Source organism: Pelodiscus sinensis, chromosome 24, assembly GCF_052426305.1.
Source record: "Pelodiscus sinensis isolate ZL-2025 chromosome 24, ASM5242630v1, whole genome shotgun sequence".
Classification (NCBI taxonomy): domain Eukaryota; kingdom Metazoa; phylum Chordata; order Testudines; family Trionychidae; genus Pelodiscus; species Pelodiscus sinensis.
In genome coordinates, this window is record NC_143075.1 from 24,884,823 (window position 1) to 24,902,320 (window position 17,498).

The 17,498-nt window shown below is 61.2% G+C and overlaps 1 protein-coding gene across 4 annotated transcripts; it reads left to right on the forward strand.

Annotated features, from left to right (window-relative positions):
- The first annotated feature begins 983 nt into the window (after positions 1 to 983).
- On the forward strand, positions 984 to 15,747 carry ARHGEF19 (Rho guanine nucleotide exchange factor 19). Of its 4 annotated transcripts, none has more exons than XM_075906439.2 (12): positions 1,001 to 1,356; positions 3,307 to 3,442; positions 4,883 to 4,959; positions 6,288 to 6,529; positions 7,606 to 7,766; positions 8,157 to 8,309; positions 9,132 to 9,261; positions 9,542 to 9,616; positions 11,493 to 11,585; positions 12,244 to 12,404; positions 12,841 to 13,002; positions 13,933 to 15,747. In XM_075906439.2, exons 1-12 carry the CDS (start codon positions 1,092 to 1,094, stop codon positions 14,039 to 14,041), a joined length of 1,764 nt encoding a protein of 587 aa, XP_075762554.2. In that variant the 5' UTR covers positions 1,001 to 1,091; the 3' UTR covers positions 14,042 to 15,747. The 4 variants fall into 4 exon arrangements, with proteins under 4 accessions (XP_075762556.2, XP_075762554.2, XP_006121777.4 ...); XM_006121715.4 differs by having other exon boundaries at positions 1,002 to 1,356; positions 3,193 to 3,442; XM_075906440.2 differs by lacking the exon at positions 1,001 to 1,356 and adding an exon at positions 2,548 to 2,948 and having other exon boundaries at positions 3,193 to 3,442.
- The last annotated feature ends 1,751 nt before the right edge of the window (positions 15,748 to 17,498 follow it).

Consider the following 17,498-nt stretch of genomic DNA (forward strand, 5'->3'; position numbering starts at 1 on the left):
CCCAGGAATCATGGTTAAAGTTGCCTCCCCAACCAAACTCTGCAGAGGGGCCTGGCCTATCCCTCTCCGCAGAGACTCAGCATCTCTAGTCTCCTCCCTGGGCAATTCTGCCCCGACAGCAGCAGGCAGCGTGAGTCCGGGGGTATCCCCATTGCCTGGCACCCCTCCTGCCCCTTCCTCCCACGGGTCTGAGAACTTCTCAGCCCCTGGCTCTGTTCCAAGCACAGAGGAGGTCCCCAGGGTTCAGCCCACCCGGCCGCTGCAGGCAGCTGGGATAGAACTGAGTTGGGATTGCTGCTGGGGCTCAAGGCCTCCCGTTTGCAGACTGGCCCCAAGGGAAACCCTCCACAAGTGCCCCTCCCAAGCTTGCAAACTGGGAATGGGCTTGTGCTGAGAAGTCTGCCCTTGCCCCCAGTTACGATGCAGGGAGCCAGGGCAGCCCAGGTCAGTCCTCATTGCCCTGCTGCAATCTGCTCCTTTGGGTGCAAACCAAGTGCAGCCTTTGGGAGCCCAGGCCATGCTGGCCCTTTAAGGAGCCACTCGGCAGGAGCCTGCAGGTTATTTATTTGCAAGTGGGAGCAGCTGTTGCTTCTTGACCTCCCTGGCTGCTGGGATCCTGCAGGTAAGAGTCTACAGGCCTTGGGAGCGCTGGCCCAGGCAGACACACCAGGGCGCTGCCACTGGCCTGCTCTCCAGCCTGCAGCAGGGTTCCCCTCGGCTTCTTTGCCCTTGTTTGAGCTCTTTAGCTGGTCCTGATCCCAGAGTACACAGGGACTGCCCTTCCCCCCAGCTGCCTGGTGGAGCTCTGGGTGGGGTACCTCCCCAGGGACCCCATGTGGCAGAGGGGGCCTGAGCAGAGCCCTGGACTAGCAGCCTCTGGGCCTGAGTGTGGGTGGAGCTGAGGCTACTCTGGCCCCTACCCAGGGATCTGCCCAGCCAGCCCCTGCCTAGCTTGTGTGCCTTGCGTTGGGGGGTGGGGCTGGATGGCAGGAGGGCACCCCAGCTATCGAGAGGCCAGCCCCCGGGGGGAGTGAGCAATGTGATTGGGACTGAGCCTCCCTCTCCCCACTGTGCAGGCCTCGCCTCGCCCCATGGACTTCTTCTGCCGGAAGCGCGCGCGCTCGGACTCCCCACCCCGGGCCGCAGCGCCGGTGAGGAGGCACGGCTCCTACCCCCTGGACCAGAGAGCCCCGGGGGCCCGGCCCGAGAGGTGCCCAGAGCTCTGCCCCTTGCTGCCCAGCCTCTTCCAAGGTAGCAGCTCCCCGAAGGGCCCTTGGGCCGCCCGCCGAGGGGGCTCCCGGGATCCTGTGTTGGTGGCGGAGGAGAGGGTCCTGCTTCTAGGCGATACCACCCAAGGTCTGTGTGCCCCTCTGCTGTGGCTCCCCCCCCCCCCCAGGATTGCCCAGCTCCCCCACGTGGCACAGCGGCCGGTCCTCCTCCATCCCGCCTTGGGACCAGCGGCTAGCTGAGCCCCCTTGAAATGTGCTAACATGGGGGCTGGGCTCTCCCCCAGTGCTGGCCCTTCATTCCTGGCTGCTACCAGGAGTCCTGCCTCCGCTGTGGCTTTAGCTAGACTCTGACTGGCAGCAGAGAGGGCCAGCTCCTGAGATGGGGGCCGTGGACAGACTGGCCTGACAGTGTCTTGGGCTGGCTGTGGGGCGGCAGGCCCCGGCGGGGGCGGGGGGGCGACTGGCAGTGGGGCGGCAGGCCCCGGCGGGGGCGGGGGGGCGACTGGCAGTGGGGCGGGGGGCGACTGGCAGTGGGGCGGCAGGCCCCGGCGGGGGCGGGGGGGCGACTGGCAGTGGGGCGGGGGGCGACTGGCAGTGGGGCGGCAGGCCCCGGCGGGGACGGGGGGCGACTGGCAGTGGGGCGGCAGGCCCCGGCGGGGGCAGGGGGCGACTGGCAGTGGGGCGGCAGGCCCCGGCGGGGGCAGGGGGCGACTGGCAGTGGGGCGGCAGGCCCCGGCGGGGGCGGGGGGGCGACTGGCAGTGGGGCGGCAGGCCCCGGCGGGGACGGGGGGCGACTGGCAGTGGGGCGGCAGGCCCCGGCGGGGGCGGGGGGGCGACTGGCAGTGGGGCGGCAGGCCCTGGTGGAGCCGGGGGGCGACTGGCAGTGGGGCGGCAGGCCCCGGCGGGGGCGGGGGGGCGACTGGCAGTGGGGCGGCAGGCCCCGGCGGGGGCGGGGGGGCGACTGGCAGTGGGGCGGCAGGCCCCGGCGGGGGCGGAGGGCGACTGGCAGTGGGGCGGCAGGCCCCGGCGGGGGCGGAGGGCGACTGGCAGTGGGGCGGCAGGCCCTGGTGGAGCCGGGGGGCGACTGGCAGTGGGGCGGCAGGCCCCGGCGGGGGCGGGGGGGCGACTGGCAGTGGGGCGGCAGGCCCCGGCGGGGGCGGAGGGCGACTGGCAGTGGGGCGGCAGGCCCCGGCGGGGGCGGGGGGGCGACTGGCAGTGGGGCGGCAGACCCCGGCGGGGGCGGGGGGGCGACTGGCAGTGGGGCGGCAGGCCCTGGTGGAGCCGGGGGGCGACTGGCAGTGGGGCGGCAGGCCCCGGCGGGGGCGGGGGGGCGACTGGCAGTGGGGCGGCAGGCCCCGGCGGGGGTGGGGGGCGACTGGCAGTGGGGCGGCAGGCCCCGGCGGGGGCGGGGGATGGCGGCTGTGGGGCCCTACAGGGCATGAGTTTGTGCCCAGCACTGGGACAAGGCCAAGTCCTGGGCCTGACTCCTGCTAGGTCTTCAAATGGGTCTCAGCCCTTACCCCAGCATCTGCTATTCCAGCCCTACCCACAGCTCTGCTAAAGTCCTCCGCCCAGCTCAGGCAGGACCCCTTGCTCCTGGCCGGCAGCTCCTGCTCTCCCCTGCCCCCCCCCCCCCCCCCCCGGCTTGGGCAGGGCCTCTCGCTCCTGATTGGCAGCCCCTACAGATGCAGACTGGTGCTCCTGTTATCGGGATGACTGGTAGGTGGCACCAGGCTTGCCACGCAGAGGCAGTTGCCAAGCTCTCTAGCCTGCTTTGCCAGCATCTGGCTCTGATTGGGCCCCGTGAGGCTGGCAGCTCCCTGGGGTGCTGGGGAGCTCAGCCCAGCTGCGATGAGGAGCAGGGGCAGGCTTGTTTTGACGACATGGCTTGGGTGCAGTGCGGTGCCAGGCCGACCCATCTGCCCCTGTAGCATCCTCATCCTGCTGCTCCTCCTCTCCCTAGGAACTGACCAGCTGGGTGGCACTGGCCCTGCCTCTCTCCACTGCCAACCCTCTCCCCCCACAGCCGAGCTGGCAGCCTTCGAGAGCCTGGGCCCAGAGTCCCCTCTCTCTGCAGGGCCAACAGACCCTGCTGGCCTGCTGGGAATGAGGACAAAGCAGCCCATCCCGGTCCCAGGGCGGAATGTCCTGCATGGCTCCCTGGAAAATCTCGCTAAAGCCACGGTTCTGCAGATGCCAAGTCTGGAGCGCAGGTAACCTCCTTTCCCCAGACAGCTCCCTGCATTGCCCGGTGTCTGGGAGGGTCTCTAAATTGCACTGCAGCTGGCCCATAGGGAGGGTTTCTTGCTTCCTTTCCTTGAACCACCTGGCATATTGATGGCCCTGCTCAGTGATCATTCTGGATGGGGTATGGCTCTGACCTCCCTTCTGGGGTTGAATTGGGGGACCCAATAACTCCCTCAAGCTCCCACCACAAGCAAAGCTTTGCCCCCTGAGTGCCCCTCTTTGTCATGAGAGTGCACTTCTAGTTCTTCGGGGCTTCCAGCACGTGACGCTTGATTTGCTATCGTTAGGGTTCAGAGCAAACACCTTCCTGGTCCTCTCTGGTCCCCCAGCTGTGGTGCCTGCAGACCTGGTGTGCTGTGTTGTACGGGGATTGCTCCCGCCAAAGGCCTAGGAGCATCATTTGGGTTGAAATAAAAGAATTTAGAACCCAGGCTGGCAGCGACCAGAAAAGGGCCTAGCTCTGAGCTGCCAACGGGCACAGTTCACTCCCCCCCCCCCCCTGCTCAGATCCTTATGCTTTCCAGGTCCTGAAGCTGGCCTGTCCCGCTGGGCCCTGTTGCTACAAGAGGATGATCCACACACACGGAACTTTGGGCACATTTGGATAGAGCTAGGGCTTGTAATTCAGGCTTGGCTCTGAGACCTTATTTCTCTAATACCGTTCAGAGCAGGAAGATCTCTCAGCTGTTTGGGCAGTAGCCTAGTACTGAGGAGAGCTGGGTTCACAGCCCTGCTTTGCCACAAGTTTCCAGTATGATCTTGGACAAGTCACTTGGCATCTCTGGGCCTATCTCCCATCTATAAAATGGGTATAAGAATACCTCCTGACTTCACGGGACATAGGGAGATTAGATGTTACAAAGGTTGAAGGCATAGTCTTCTGTGCAGTAGATAGATAACACTATATCAGACAGTGAGTGCAGTTAAACTGCAGAACTCACTGCCACATGATGCTATTTATCACAGAGTTTTGCAAGATCCAGCACTGATCTGAATGCTTATCTGGACTGTGGAATATCCAGCATGCCCATGATTAACGGTAACAAGTCTGGAGGGATGACAGATCTCCCCCTTCAGAGTTGTAAGTGAATCTCTATCTATAGGAAATCAGGAAGAGACCTAATCTGAGGAGCAAACTAGCCAATGCTACTACTGTGGATTCTTGCATCTCTCTGAAGCAGCTGGAGACAAGACAGTGGGCTGGGTGGATCTTGGTTCTGATCCACCTGGCATATTCTGATGTGTTCATTTTACACTTGGGCACCTTGGCACAGAGAGGGTTTGAGTTGCACAAAGACATAAAGGAGTGACAAAGCCCAGCAGGAGGCACTATGGGAGAAGTTCATGTTTCAATGGTCTGGGACTCTCCCAACCTGGTTTAAAAGGTTCCCTTCGCTGCTTTTTAGGCTGTTCCGCCGCCCACTGGGGAAAGGAGCGAAGGACACGGACAAGTGGCAGAGGGAGTCTAAATACATGCAAACCCGTGAGTACTGACCTGCTCCCTGTGCACTGGCTACAGATTCTCCGGCATGGTGGGATGGAGGGACAGTGCGGGATAGTGCGGGGTGCTGCTATCCCGTCTGTGCCACTGCACTCGGCGGTGCGGGGTGCTGCTATCCCGTCTGTGCCACTGCACTCGGCGGTGCGGGGTGCTGCTATCCCGTCTGTGCCACTGCACTCGGCGGTGCGGGGTGCTGCTGTCCCGTCTGTGCCACTGCACTCGGCGGTGCGGGGTGCTGCTGTCCCGTCTGTGCCACTGCACTCGGCGGTGCGGGGTGCTGCTGTCCCGTCTGTGCCACTGCACTCGGCGGTGCGGGGTGCTGCTGTCCCGTCTGTGCCACTGCACTCGGCAGTGCGGGGTGCTGCTGTCCCGTCTGTGCCACTGCACTCGGCAGTGCGGGGTGCTGCTGTCCCGTCTGTGCCACTGCACTCGGCAGTGCGGGGTGCTGCTGTCCCGTCTGTGCCACTGCACTCGGCTGTGCGGGGTGCTGCTGTCCCGTCTGTGCCACTGCACTCGGCTGTGCGGGGTGCTGCTATCCCGTCTGTGCCACTGCACTCGGCAGTGCGGGGTGCTGCTATCCCGTCTGTTGCCACTGCACTCGGCAGTGCGGGGTGCTGCTGTCCCGTCTGTGCCACTGCACTCGGCGGTGCGGGGTGCTGCTATCCCGTCTGTGCCACTGCACTCGGCTGTGCGGGGTGCTGCTATCCCGTCTGTGCCACTGCACTCGGCTGTGCGGGGTGCTGCTATCCCGTCTGTGCCACTGCACTCGGCTGTGCGGGGTGCTGCTATCCCGTCTGTGCCACTGCACTCGGCGGTGCGGGGTGCTGCTGTCCCGTCACACAAATTAATAAGATTGTGCGTGATAATTTTTCTAAGGACCAGTACTGGGCCACGGGCCACACTTTGGGAAACGCTGGTCTAGATGGTGCTTGATCCTGCCGTGAGGGCAGGGACTGGACTCGATGACTCTCAAGGTCCCTTCCAGTCCTAGTGGTCTATGATTCTGACTCTGGTGGCCTCGGTTCTCCCTCTGTGACTGGTGAAGGTGGCATGCAGGAACTCGGAGAGGGCTACCGATGAGCATTGGCAGGCAACATGGATGCTGTGCCGGGCCCAGAAAAGGCTAAGGCAGCCACTAAACACAGGAGAGGGTTTCCCAGTGTTCAGGGATGGGTGTGGAGCAGGCAGGTCCTGTGACTGGGCCTGGGAGTGTCTTCATCATTAAATGCCTGTAGTGTTAATGAAGCCCTCTGGGAGGCCCAGCTGGCTTTCCTGGGCAGGTCCCTGACGCTAATTTCACTCCTGCCCAGAGCCTCTCTACCAAGACTACTGGGTGAAGCGCCTCAAGGCAGCAGAGCGCAAGCCCAAGGAGCTGTCCTTCCGGGTGGATGCCAGCCTGTCCATCGCTGGCCTCCTCTCATCCTCCCTGCTTGACGCTGCCTCGCAGGGCTCTCCCCGTGACTACAGCTTCTGCTTCTGGCAAGAGATCCCGGAGGTGAAGAGCCAGCGACTTCTGGAGGGTCTCACGCCCCAGCAGCACCACCTGCAGGAGGTACTGGGAGGGGCTGATCTTGCGGGCGGCGGTGGGGGGGGGGGGAGCTGCGTTCTGCTTCCTGCCCTAGGGAACGCAGAAGGGGCCATGGGGCAGTGCTGCGACTGAGTCTATCCTGGACAAACTCTGCCCACCTGGTGGGGGTCAGCTGGCACCTGGCAGCCTTGGAAGGGGCAGGGGCTGAGTGGACCATGGAGATGGAGGCTCTCTCTCAACATGGAGCGGGGAACTGGTCCCGTGGCTTGCTCTGGATGCCCAGGTCCCTGTGGTCTGTGGCAGCCTGGCACCCCTGTTTACCATGGCTTCCTTTCACCTGCCCTGCCTCTGCCCTTGGCACCCGGCAGTTCCCTTCCACATGATGCTGTAATAGAAATCGATGCCCCATGGGGAGCCTGGATCAGTGATTTCTCTGAAGGGCTGATCGACCTGGTCTCCTAGCACACAGTTCTTGGAGGACAGTCCATTCCCGGCTACTAGCCAGGCTGCGCAGGGAGGGAGTCCTTGGCCGCCTCTTGCCAGGGGCTGGGAATGGGTGACGGGAGGGATTGCTGGCTGATTCCTTATTCTGTCCACTCCCTCTGGGGCACCTGGCATTGGCTGCTGCTGGCAGACCGGACGCTGGGCTGGATGGGTCTTTGGCTTGATCCAATCTGGCTGTTCTTGCGTGTCTGTGCCTCTGTCAGTTGTTAAGCTGCAGGGCCGAGCTGGACTCCAGCGTTGTGCTCCGTGCCAGTGCCCAGCAGTTAGAAGGGGATTCCTCTTGGCCTGTAATGGAAGAGAAGTGCCTCCTGCAGGTGGGCCCCTGTATGCCAGCACCACCCTAGGGGTGGTAGAGGTGCCCAGGCAGCCATCCACCTGCCCCTATGCCTGTGCTCTTGCCCATCTTGGGTACTTTGCATTTGCAAAATGATTTAGGTGCCTGATTGCCACTGTTTTCAGGGAGGCACCTAAGTCCCTTTAAACAGTTGGCCTGGAGCCCTCTGAGTGCAGGTGCTACAGTGCCCTTTGTGGGGAGCCCCACGCCCGTTGTGCTGGCTTGCTCATCCCTGGCCTTTGACACGCGCTCTCCATGCCAGGCCCTGTTTGAGGTGATCACCTCGGAGGCCTCCTACCTGCGCAGTCTCTCAGTGGCCACAAGCCACTTCAAGGGTTCGCTGGTCCTGCAGGAGACACTGACCAGGGCTGAGGTGCACCGGCTCTTCTCCAATCTGCAGCAAGTGAGGGATGTCAGTGAAAGGTAACTGCAGCTGGCGGGGTGCACCCCCCAACTATGGGCCCCAGCCTTGCCCAGCAGGGGGCGTTGTGGGGAGTGGGATAGAAGCATTGGCTGAGGGGGCAGCTCCCAGCTACTCCAGCCCTGGCCTTGCCCAGCAGGGGGCGCTGTGGGGAGTGGGATAGAAGCATTGGCTGAGGGGGCAGCTCCCAGCTACTCCAGCCCTGGCCTTGCCCAGCAGGGGGCGCTGTGGGGAGTGGGATAGAAGCATTGGCTGAGGGGGCAGCTCCCAGCTACTCTAGCCCTGGCCTTGCCCAGCAGGGGGCGCTGTGGACAGCAGGCACAATCATTGGTTTTTCCAGCCTGAGTCTTGCCCAGCAGTGGGATGCTTCCCGCGAATCCTGGTCTCCGCAGGTTTCTCCTGGAGCTGGAGGAGCAGATGGACAAGGACATCTTCCTGGCAGGGCTGGGGACAGTGGCTCTGAAACACTGCCCCGCTTTCCACCGGGTCTACGTCCCCTACGTCACCAACCAGATGTACCAGGCGCAGCTCATGCAGCAACTGATGTGAGGAGCCAGGGCTCGGGCTGCCCCCCCCCTTTGGAACAGCCAGTCTGACCCTTCCCTGGTGGCTCCTCTCGCTGGGCTCGGTGGAGCTGCACCTAGGAAACTCTTCGTGCAGCGAGAGCCGAGTGGGGACACGGGGGCTGTTTGGAGCTAGACTGGACACAGCCCAGAGGAGTGGATCCCTGCAATGTCCCTTGGGGAGGATTCCATAACTCGCCAGGGCTCCATCCTATCCAACTACTCCATTTTGGAGACATGTTTCTGCTGAAAATGGTCCCCAAATGTTACACTAAGTGGCTGTCGTCATTCTTCAGTTAACACTTTTTTTTTTTTTGACTGAGGATAGCAGACTCCATTCCCCTTCCTGCTTCCCCACTCCATCAGGACATATTCCCAGTTGCAGTTTCTCTTGGGGACCGGAAAGGCTAGCAGCTGCTTGGCTCTTGGCCTATGGGGTGCACAAGCGGTTAATGGGGAGCAGAGGGAGATTGGACAGGTGAGGCCATTCCTGGGCTCAAGACTAGATTTCACTGGCTGGCTCCTGGGCTAGGGCAGCACTAGATTTGTATCTGTGTTTACGTTTTGTATCTTCCCATCTTAGAAGAGGAAGGATATCCTTAACTCCCCCTTCGCCCCAGAGAAGTAGCCCTCAGCCCCTCCCATATCCTGCTGCTAGGGAAATGCCCTGTTCAGTGCATGACTGCTGGGCTGGAACATCCAGGGTCTCTGAGCAGGGTTTGCCCTGTAATTCTGGGCCATGAATTTAGGGTGATTCTGGGCCCCAGGGCTCCTCATTCGCCCCCTCTGTACCACACGCTGCAGGCGAGAGAATTGGCGCTTCCGGCAGGTCCTGAGGAAGTTGGAGGAGCAGCCGGTGTGCCAACGGCAGCCCCTGAAATCCTTCCTGGTGCTGCCCTTCCAGAGGATCACCCGCCTGAAGATCCTGCTGGAGGTGAGGTGTTGAAGCCAGGGCTGAAGTCTCCCTTGGGGGTTTGGCTGGAGCTGGCCTGCTAGGGATCCTGCCTGAGAGGGTCACAAGCTGCCTTGGCCAGCATCCTCTGAGCTGTAGCTGGGGTGAGCAAGGTGGCTTGAGGAGGCAATGCCAGAGGGAATGGTGAGAGTGGGAGGGATGGCAGAGAAAGGGGGAGGAGTCTGGCAGAGGGGTATGGGGACCTGGTATCTCTCCATGACTGATCCCCCCCCCCCCCCCCGCTCTCTCCTCTGCCCCACAGAACATCCTGAAGCTGGCCCTGGTGGGCTCCGAGCTGGCCGGTTCCATCAGTGCAGCCCTGAGGGCAGTGGGAGAGGTAAGGTCACCCCTGGGTGCTTGCAGAAGGCACCCAGGCTGGCCATGCTGGTCTCCATGTTGTAGCAGCCCTTGTGCTACCTGCCGTCCACGCAGAAGCAATGTCACGGGGGAAGTAGTGTGCGGAGACGGGCCAAGCTCACGGGCCAGCAGATGTGGTAGAAGGTTCTGATAACAGGTTCTTCCTGGGTCTCTGCTTGCTTCCCCTGGTGTGGACTCAGCCCCTGAGCACTTACTGTGTGGACTGCACCCTGCTGGCCTCTGCCAGGGCCGCTCCAGTCACTCAGTGACCCGCTGTCCTTGGTGCTTGCAAATCCTCTGGCTTTGGGAGGTCTCTGTTGGCGAACCTGCACCCCCAGTCTGACCTGAGCATGCTCAGCTGTCCAGCTGCACGCTGTGTGGTCTTTCTGGGATGGTCCCGGGGACCTCCATGTCCCCAGAGCGATTGTGCTTCTGGGTTCTTAGAGCTTGGTTAAAAGGTTTCCTTGCCCGAGGGAGGCCAAAACACAGAACACCCAGAGTCTGCAATCCTCAGCTCTGGGAAGCCCGAAAGGTGACAGCAAGAGGGGAACAAAATGGGTTTGGGCCATCTTATGCTGCTGGGACCCCTGGAAAAGGTTTCTCAAGGATAGCTTGGTAATATCCACCTTCCCTTCCCTGACTTCGCTGGGGGCCTCCAGGGAGGATGTGGGAGTGAATTGGAGCTGCCTCTGACATTCATTGAGGGTATGGGTTGAATGTTTACTGCTGGGCTACTCAATTTGTGGCCCGTGGGCCGCATGCAGCCCATGACACGTTTGTGGCCCACAGGGTGATTTGGCTTTAGGCAGGGCTCAGCACACGGCCCACGGGTGGGCTTCTTTAAACACAGCCTGCACAGGGAACACACTCCACAACGGCAAGGCGTCTCCTAGGCAGGGTGAGCACTGAAAGATGCAAGCAGACCGGCTGGTTGAAACATACGGGTACAGGGTGTTGGCGTTTCTAGCTGCCAGGAAGGAGGTGCTGGGAGCGCTGAGGCATTGTGAAAGCTATTTGCGCACATATTTGCATGTATATGCAACCACATTTAAGTTGCGGCCCCCGGGGCTTCCAAAGTTGAGTAGTCCTGGTTTACTGAGTGCTTTTCTCCCACCTGTGCCTTGGGCCTTTGTCAATAACATTAAACAGCCTAGCTGTGTCTACATTGGCAAGATTTTGCGCAAAAGCAATTGCCACCTGTCTACACTGGCTGCGAGTATTTGCGCAAGAACACTGATGTTCTACTGTATGAAATAAAAAAACAGGACTATGTAGTACTTTAAAGACTAACAAGATGGTTTATTAGGTGATGAGCTTTCGTGGGCCAGACCCACTTCCTCAGATCAAATAGTGGAAGAAAATTGTCACAACCATAGATACCAAAGGATACAATTTAAAAAAATGAACAAATATGAAAAGGACAAATCACATTTCAGAACAGAAGGAGGATGAGGGGGGAGGAAAGGTAAATGTCTGTGAGTTAATGGGATTAGAGGTGATAATTGGGGAAGCTCTTTGTAATGGGTAAGATAATTAATGTCTTTGTTTAGGCTTAGGTGTAAAGTGTCAAATTTAAGCATGAATGACAGTTCAGAGGATTCTCTTTCAAGTGAGCTAGAGACCCACCCCGATTCTCCCCTGGAGCAAAGCCCAGGCAAATGCAATGGAGAGGTGCAGTTTTTAGCCTTCTGGTGGGGAAATGTCCCATAATGCACTAGATCAGCTGTGTCCAGGAGCTGGAAAACCTTTTCCATCCCCAAGGGTGCACCAAAAGCCCTGGATTCCCTGATCTCTGCCCTTGCCATGGGACTGGGGGAGGGAGTGCCCTGGGCCCGCAATGTCCCTTGCCCTTTCAGATTGTGTCCGAGTGCAATGAGAACGTGCGGCGCATGAAGCAGACAGAGGAGCTGGTGCTGCTAGAGAAGCAAGTCGAGTTCGTGAAGACGAAGGTGAGGCTTGGCCCTGAGCCACAGTGGCTCCTGATGGCACAGCCCCATGGGCAGGGAGGCTTGAGGGTCACATAAGGGGAGGGTTGGATGGAGGGGGGACTGGGACTAGAGGGCTGGGATGCCAAGGTGGCTGGCATAGGGGACAAAGATGCATGTCACCCGGTGAGCGCGTGGTGCCAGGATCATAGCTTGCATGGCTGAGCGCCCCGTGGGACTTCTTGGATGCATTGCAAGCTGTGCCCCTCAGGGATCCCGTAGGGGGGCTGGCGCACGCTCAGACTGGCTCATCTGCCCAGGGTCACACGTGGGGGTGGTGCAAAGGGTGTGAATGCACCCCGTCTGGTTCCCCAAGTAAGCATGCTCCGGCTCGCTGGGTGAAGGCTGGGGCTGGCTTCTCCTCCCTGATCCGGGGTTGGGGCTGGGCCTTGCTCCTGGCGGGGTGGGGAATCAGCCCCAGCCTTCTCCCAGCAAGCCGGAGCACGCTTACTCGGGGGCCCACGGGGAGGTGTGTTCACTCCCTTGCAGTTCACATTTACTAAAAAGCATCCCCCCCGAACAGAAATGCCTGTGTCCAGGCCTGCGGCCCATTGGGGTGGGGCAGTGCAGCAACTGACTGAGCCAGGAGCCGTTGGTGAGCCCTGTGTGTCTCTCCCTCCAGTCCATCCCGCTCATCAGTCGGGGCCGCTGGCTCGTCAGGGCAGGGAATTTCTCCCAGATCCTCATCCAAGAGGTGGGTGTGGGGTCCAGACCCCGCCTGAGCACCAAGCCCATCCACCTGCACCTCTTCAGCGACCTGCTGCTGTTGTCCCGCCGGAGGGAGTAAGTCTGCATGGCACCTGGGTCTACCCTTCGCAGCCTGGGGGCCTTGCTGCTCTGGCTGGGGCCCCAAAACTTCCTGGGATGGGAGGTACACCAGCCTGCTCCTCCTGCGGCCACCGCTGGTAGGGTGCCCACCTGCCGTTCCCCTCCAGTGCCAGAGTGGGTCCTGGTGGCATCTGAGGTGGCATTGTCTCCAGCCCTGGGAGATGGGGCAGACAGTGGGACAGGGTGGGGTGGTTGGTGGCAGAGTCCGTGTCTCTCCAATGGGGTGAGATGTGAAGGCCCCAGGTGGAGATGCCCTGTCTGTGGGTACAGATGCTAACGGCTTGTTGGGGTGAGCATTGCTGCATAGCCAGGAGCTGGGCATTGGCAGGGAGTGTAGGGGGACTGTCACCTGGCTCTGCTCCACAAATGCCCCCCCATGCTTTCCTCACAGCGATGGCAGGTTTTCAGTCAAGGATTATGCCCAGACCAGCCACGTGAGAGCAGAGCCGCTCAAAGCCGAGCCACTGGGGCTCCCTAACACAGCCTTCCTCCTGTGTCTCTCCTGCAACCACCGCGGGGCCACTGCGGAGTTCCTCATCAAAGCAGACAGCACGTGAGTGTGAGGCCCCTCTGGGTGGGGTTCCCTGGCTGCAGTGGTGAGTCATTTGACAGTTCCTGCAGGTACCCCCCTACTGCTCTCCAGGTTCCTGCCAGCTCTTTAAATAGCTCCATGCTGGCTTTCACCATAGCTCAGCCGGCTCTTGCCAGAGCTGCATGCCAGGGTGCACCCACTCAGTATCACCTCTGCTTGGCTGGCTGGCAGAGGTGGAGGGCCTGAGGCAGGCCCAAGGCATGCTGGCTGGGGTGGGAAGGGGGTTCTGAAGGACACCTGCCAAGCGGTAAGTCATGAGCTGTTGAACATTCAGGGAGGTTTGGAGCCTGGATTCTCCAAGAGCCACCCAGGGACCTGGGCAGAAGCCTTAAGGTGCATGTCAGGGGCTTGCAGACGCTCTACCTGGCAAGAGGGCTGAGCCCTGCTGGTGTGTGAGGGGGCTGGGCGGCAGGTGCGTGGGGGCTAGGATGACGTATTCGCACTGCCCTGGGTACAGAGTGAGGGGAACACACGGCCAGAGCTCACGGGGGGGCCTGAGAGGACCCGCCAACCCAGCCCCTACTGGGTGTCCAGAGCCCATTGCATCCAGCTCAACCGGGCAAAGGGCTCCAGTGCTGAGGGCCCTCCCCACCAATGTCCTGTTCCAGCCCCAGCCTGTGATCTCAGGCCCTTAGAGGGGGGGGCCTGGTGGTCTGAGTGGACAGCCAGGGGGTGGAAGAGGAGGATGGAGCTAGGTCCATGAGAGAATAGAAATTGCTGGCTCTAGAATGGCCATTTGGCCACTCCACAAACATGCCCCGGCCCTCGCCCTCACCCTGACAGTGAAAGGCAGTTGTGGGTTGGGGAGTTTCTCTTGTAGAATAAGAAAAGCTCCCCTCCCCCGACACGGGGCTCAGCCTCTGACCCCCCCTTCTCTCCGATCTCTCCTAGGGCCCAGAGACAGGAGTGGATCTTGCTGATAACCAGCCAGGTGCCCCCTCAGCCCGTGGGCCTGACCAGAACCCGGAGAGATGCCCACAACGGTGTCTCGACTCACTAGGCCAGGCCAGCCAGACTCCAGCATGCCTGGAGTTTCTCCTTTCTGCCCCTGGCTGCTCTCCCAAGCTGCCCTCCCATCTGCTGCACCAGGGCGTCGGCAGGCCCACGCCCATTTGGAGCCCTGTCCAGGGACCAGCTGCTGGGCACGGGCCTGGGAGCTCTGCTGCACGGGCTCAGAGGATGAGACGGGCAATGCATGGTGTGCCAAGCTCCTCTCGATGAAAGCTGCACGTGTGCAGGAGCAAGGCAGGGCTGGCATGGGAGATTCTGGGGGATCTCCCAATGGTTCCATGATGGGTAGAGATTCCCAGCTGAGCCTGTAGCGTGCTCTGGGGCTGCCCTCTTGCCAAGCAATGTTTGCATTTTGTAGCCCTACACAAAAGAGCCTCCGCTCTGAGCCAAAAGGCTGGCTCTGGGCGAGCTGTGGGGAGCCAGGGCTAACACTAGATGGATTCAAAATGTGTGCGCCTGGCGGAGCAGGTTCCTGGCTTCTCTCTGAAATTTTGGGTGCTTGTGATTCACATCTCGGTGCTCTCACTGGAACAGCCGTGCCCCCTGCAGCTGGAAGAAGCTAAAAGCTCCCCACATCTCCCAGCAAAGGAGAGGTCTGCTCTCTGGGGCAGGGGTGTCCCCTGTGTATGCCTCATACAGAGGACATGACCCTGCCCTTTCTGGGGGCGTGTGGGTCTCAATGGCTGTAGCTGCCTGGCCTGGCTTTGCTCACTGATGGCCTTTCATGCTGGTTTGGCTTTGCAAATGGTGCAGGTAGGTCCCCCCAGTTTGGGCTCCTTTAGCATTTCAGGGGGCGTGGGAGGTGATCATCAGGGACATGGGCTGGCTTGGACCAAGCCACAGGTCTGGCACCATGTGTCTGGGGGCAGTGACTCCATTAGCCTGTCATGGGCTTTAATGAGGCAGCTGGCAAAGGGGACCGGGCCTGCCTTGGTGCAGTTGGCATAGGCCCCAAAGATGGCCGTGCACATAGTCCTGGGCATGTGTTCCCAGCCTAGCTGGAGCTAGGGCAGGATGGCTATGGGCTGAGTGAGGCCAGAGGGGTGGGCTCTGGATCCCTTCCTGTATGCTCCCATCAGAAGCACTGGCCCATGGGTCCAGCTGCTAGCACGTCAGGGTGGTTCATGGTGGGGGTGGGTTTCATGACCTGTGGTTCTAAATGGGGCTCCGGGAGGAGTAGCTGAGGGTCCAGCCACCTGTCTGACAGGGAGCTGGCTTTCAGAAGTGACCCCTCCGAGCGGGAAGGGAGAGGGGCTAGCTTCTCCCCACCACCTGGGCAATTAGCTGATTGGGGGGGTTTGTTGGCCCATTGCAGTTCAGCCTGGGTTGGGGCTGCTGCAATGGGCTGGAGGTGGGCAGGGAAGACTGAAGGAGGCCGGGGTGCTGCAACTAGGTGTGTCCAGCATCTGTACCCCCCCCCCCCCCCCCCGCCACAACCTCACAAAGCCCAGCCAAGCCAAGCACTTGACCTGGGGACGCTGGCAGAAGTCAGAGCTCGTTCTAGGACGTGTTAGCTGGGCCAGGTCTCAGCCCTCTCCTTACTCTAGCAGTGCGCTGGGGACGGGGCCCCTCCTGGGAGCGGGGCGGGACGCAAGGTAACCAGCTGACACGGCGAGGGCACCGCTGGGTGCTCTCTGAGGGTCTCACTTGTCTGTCTCCTGTTGTTTTGAAATAAAACTTGACCTTGTTTTAAGGCCCCGCCCTTCCCCTGTGTCTGTGGCAGCGGAGGGTGGGACGGGTCCCACAAGCTCCCGGCCATGCCTGGCGTTTCCAAGATGGCCTCTAGAAAAGCTGGGAAAATAAGGCCCTAAGGAGCCAGCTTGGGCCACGGGCTGTGCTCTGAACCTGCTGAATCCTCCCTGCTCCTCCCGCAGCTCATCTCCAGTCTCAGCCTCTCTCGGGGTTAGCAAGGGCTAACGGAGGAGGCCTCGGCAGCAGGCACCCAGGGTTCCTCCCCCGCCCCCTCCGGCTGCCTTGGCTACGAGGAAGCTGCGTGGGGGCGGGCAGGCAGTGAAACTCTGGCAATGAGCCTTGGGGGAGAGCTGGGGGGAGGGGAGAGACTCTCCTCCAGTGCCTGCTATTTCCCCTGAGTTTGCATTTTTGGGGGGCAGCGGGGAGTTGGCAGACACTGGACCCTGCCACCCAGTGGCGCCAGTGCCCTGCTGCACCCTAGTGTGTGGCTCTGGAGGAGCTGGTTGAGCTGCGGCTAAAGCTGGCAGGGGGCTCTTTAAAGAGCTCACAGGGACCCGTCTGCAATAGGAGGTGCCTGTAGGAAATGGTCAGTTACTGTCCCACCCTAGGAAAGGAGCCCAGCAGTGGGGGTTGCAGCTGCTGGACCCATCACTACGGCCACCAGGGGGCAGCAGAGCACTGAGTCTGGCTCCACAGCAGCCGTGGGGCAGGGGCTGAGCAGCCATGGGGCCTGGCCCAGCACCTTGCTCCCCTGGCTCCCAGCTGCCCAGTGGGTCCCCAGTGGCAGGCGGTGGGCAGTGACTTTGGGCTTGGCAGGTCTGGCCTGGGCCATATGGCAGCCCAGGAGCCAAGTCCTGGCTCTTACCTGTGGCCTTAGTGCTGGCCCATTGGCTGGCTGGCAGCAGCTCTGGGTCTGGGGGTTCCCGGTTCCCAGGGAGCCGCCTGTGCACGGGGGTCAGCCCAGGCGCCTCCTTGCAGTTGTGGAAACTGGGTCAGAGGGGACAATTGTAAAACCAAAGCTGGGGAAATTGGGGGGTGGCTCCAGCCTGTGGCCAGCTGGCTCTGTCTTCTCCATGGGGTGCGATGCTGGAGGGGCAGGCGAAGGCAAAGCACCTGGGCTGCGGGGGTGGTGTGTTCTGGTCATGGGGAAGACCGACTGGAGGGAGGAGCATTGGGGCCTGGGAAGCCTGCATAGCCAGGCACATGCACCCCCGGGCTTCTCTCTAGCTCCGAGCCTGCTTTGCCCAGGCCAGGCTGCTACCTCTCATCAGCTGGGGTCCCCCACAGCCTTGACCTAACCTCCATTCACACAGTGGAGGTTGCAGCCTGACTCCAGCATCAGATGCGCACTGGAACCTTTGACTCAAACCCTGCCCCAGCCGGCTCTGCCATCCCAGGAAGGGGCGGGCTGACCTATGCTGATTGCTCTGCGCCTCTTTCCACGGAGACCTTAGAGCAAAATGCTTTGTTGCCAAGGGGAGTGGGACCTTCACCGTACAGTATGGGAAGTTTCTGCCCCTCTGGCCTGTGTGTCTCCTTCCAGCTGTTTCTCCTCTGTTATGTTGAGCCCTGTGTGCTGGTGGGTGACTATGCTCTACCCCTGAGCTGGCTGCATTTTGTGCAGGAGTGTATTGGAAGTGCCTTGTGGCAGAGGCGGTGGCGGTGCTACAGAGCCACTTGGTTTGCTTAGCCATAGAGAGGTGAAATGGCAACTTCACCCCATGAACAGCTGAATTAACAGGGCCTTCCCTGTG

Coding starts and splice junctions, on each gene's coding strand:
- ARHGEF19 (XM_006121715.4), top strand. CDS start 1,092: ATGGACTTCTTCTGCCGGAAGCGCGCGCGCTCGGACTCCCCACCCCGG. Junction 3,443..4,882: donor ATGCCAAGTCTGGAGCGCAG/GTAACCTCCTTT, acceptor GCTGCTTTTTAG/GCTGTTCCGCCGCCCACTGG. Junction 4,960..6,287: donor GTCTAAATACATGCAAACCC/GTGAGTACTGAC, acceptor ACTCCTGCCCAG/AGCCTCTCTACCAAGACTAC.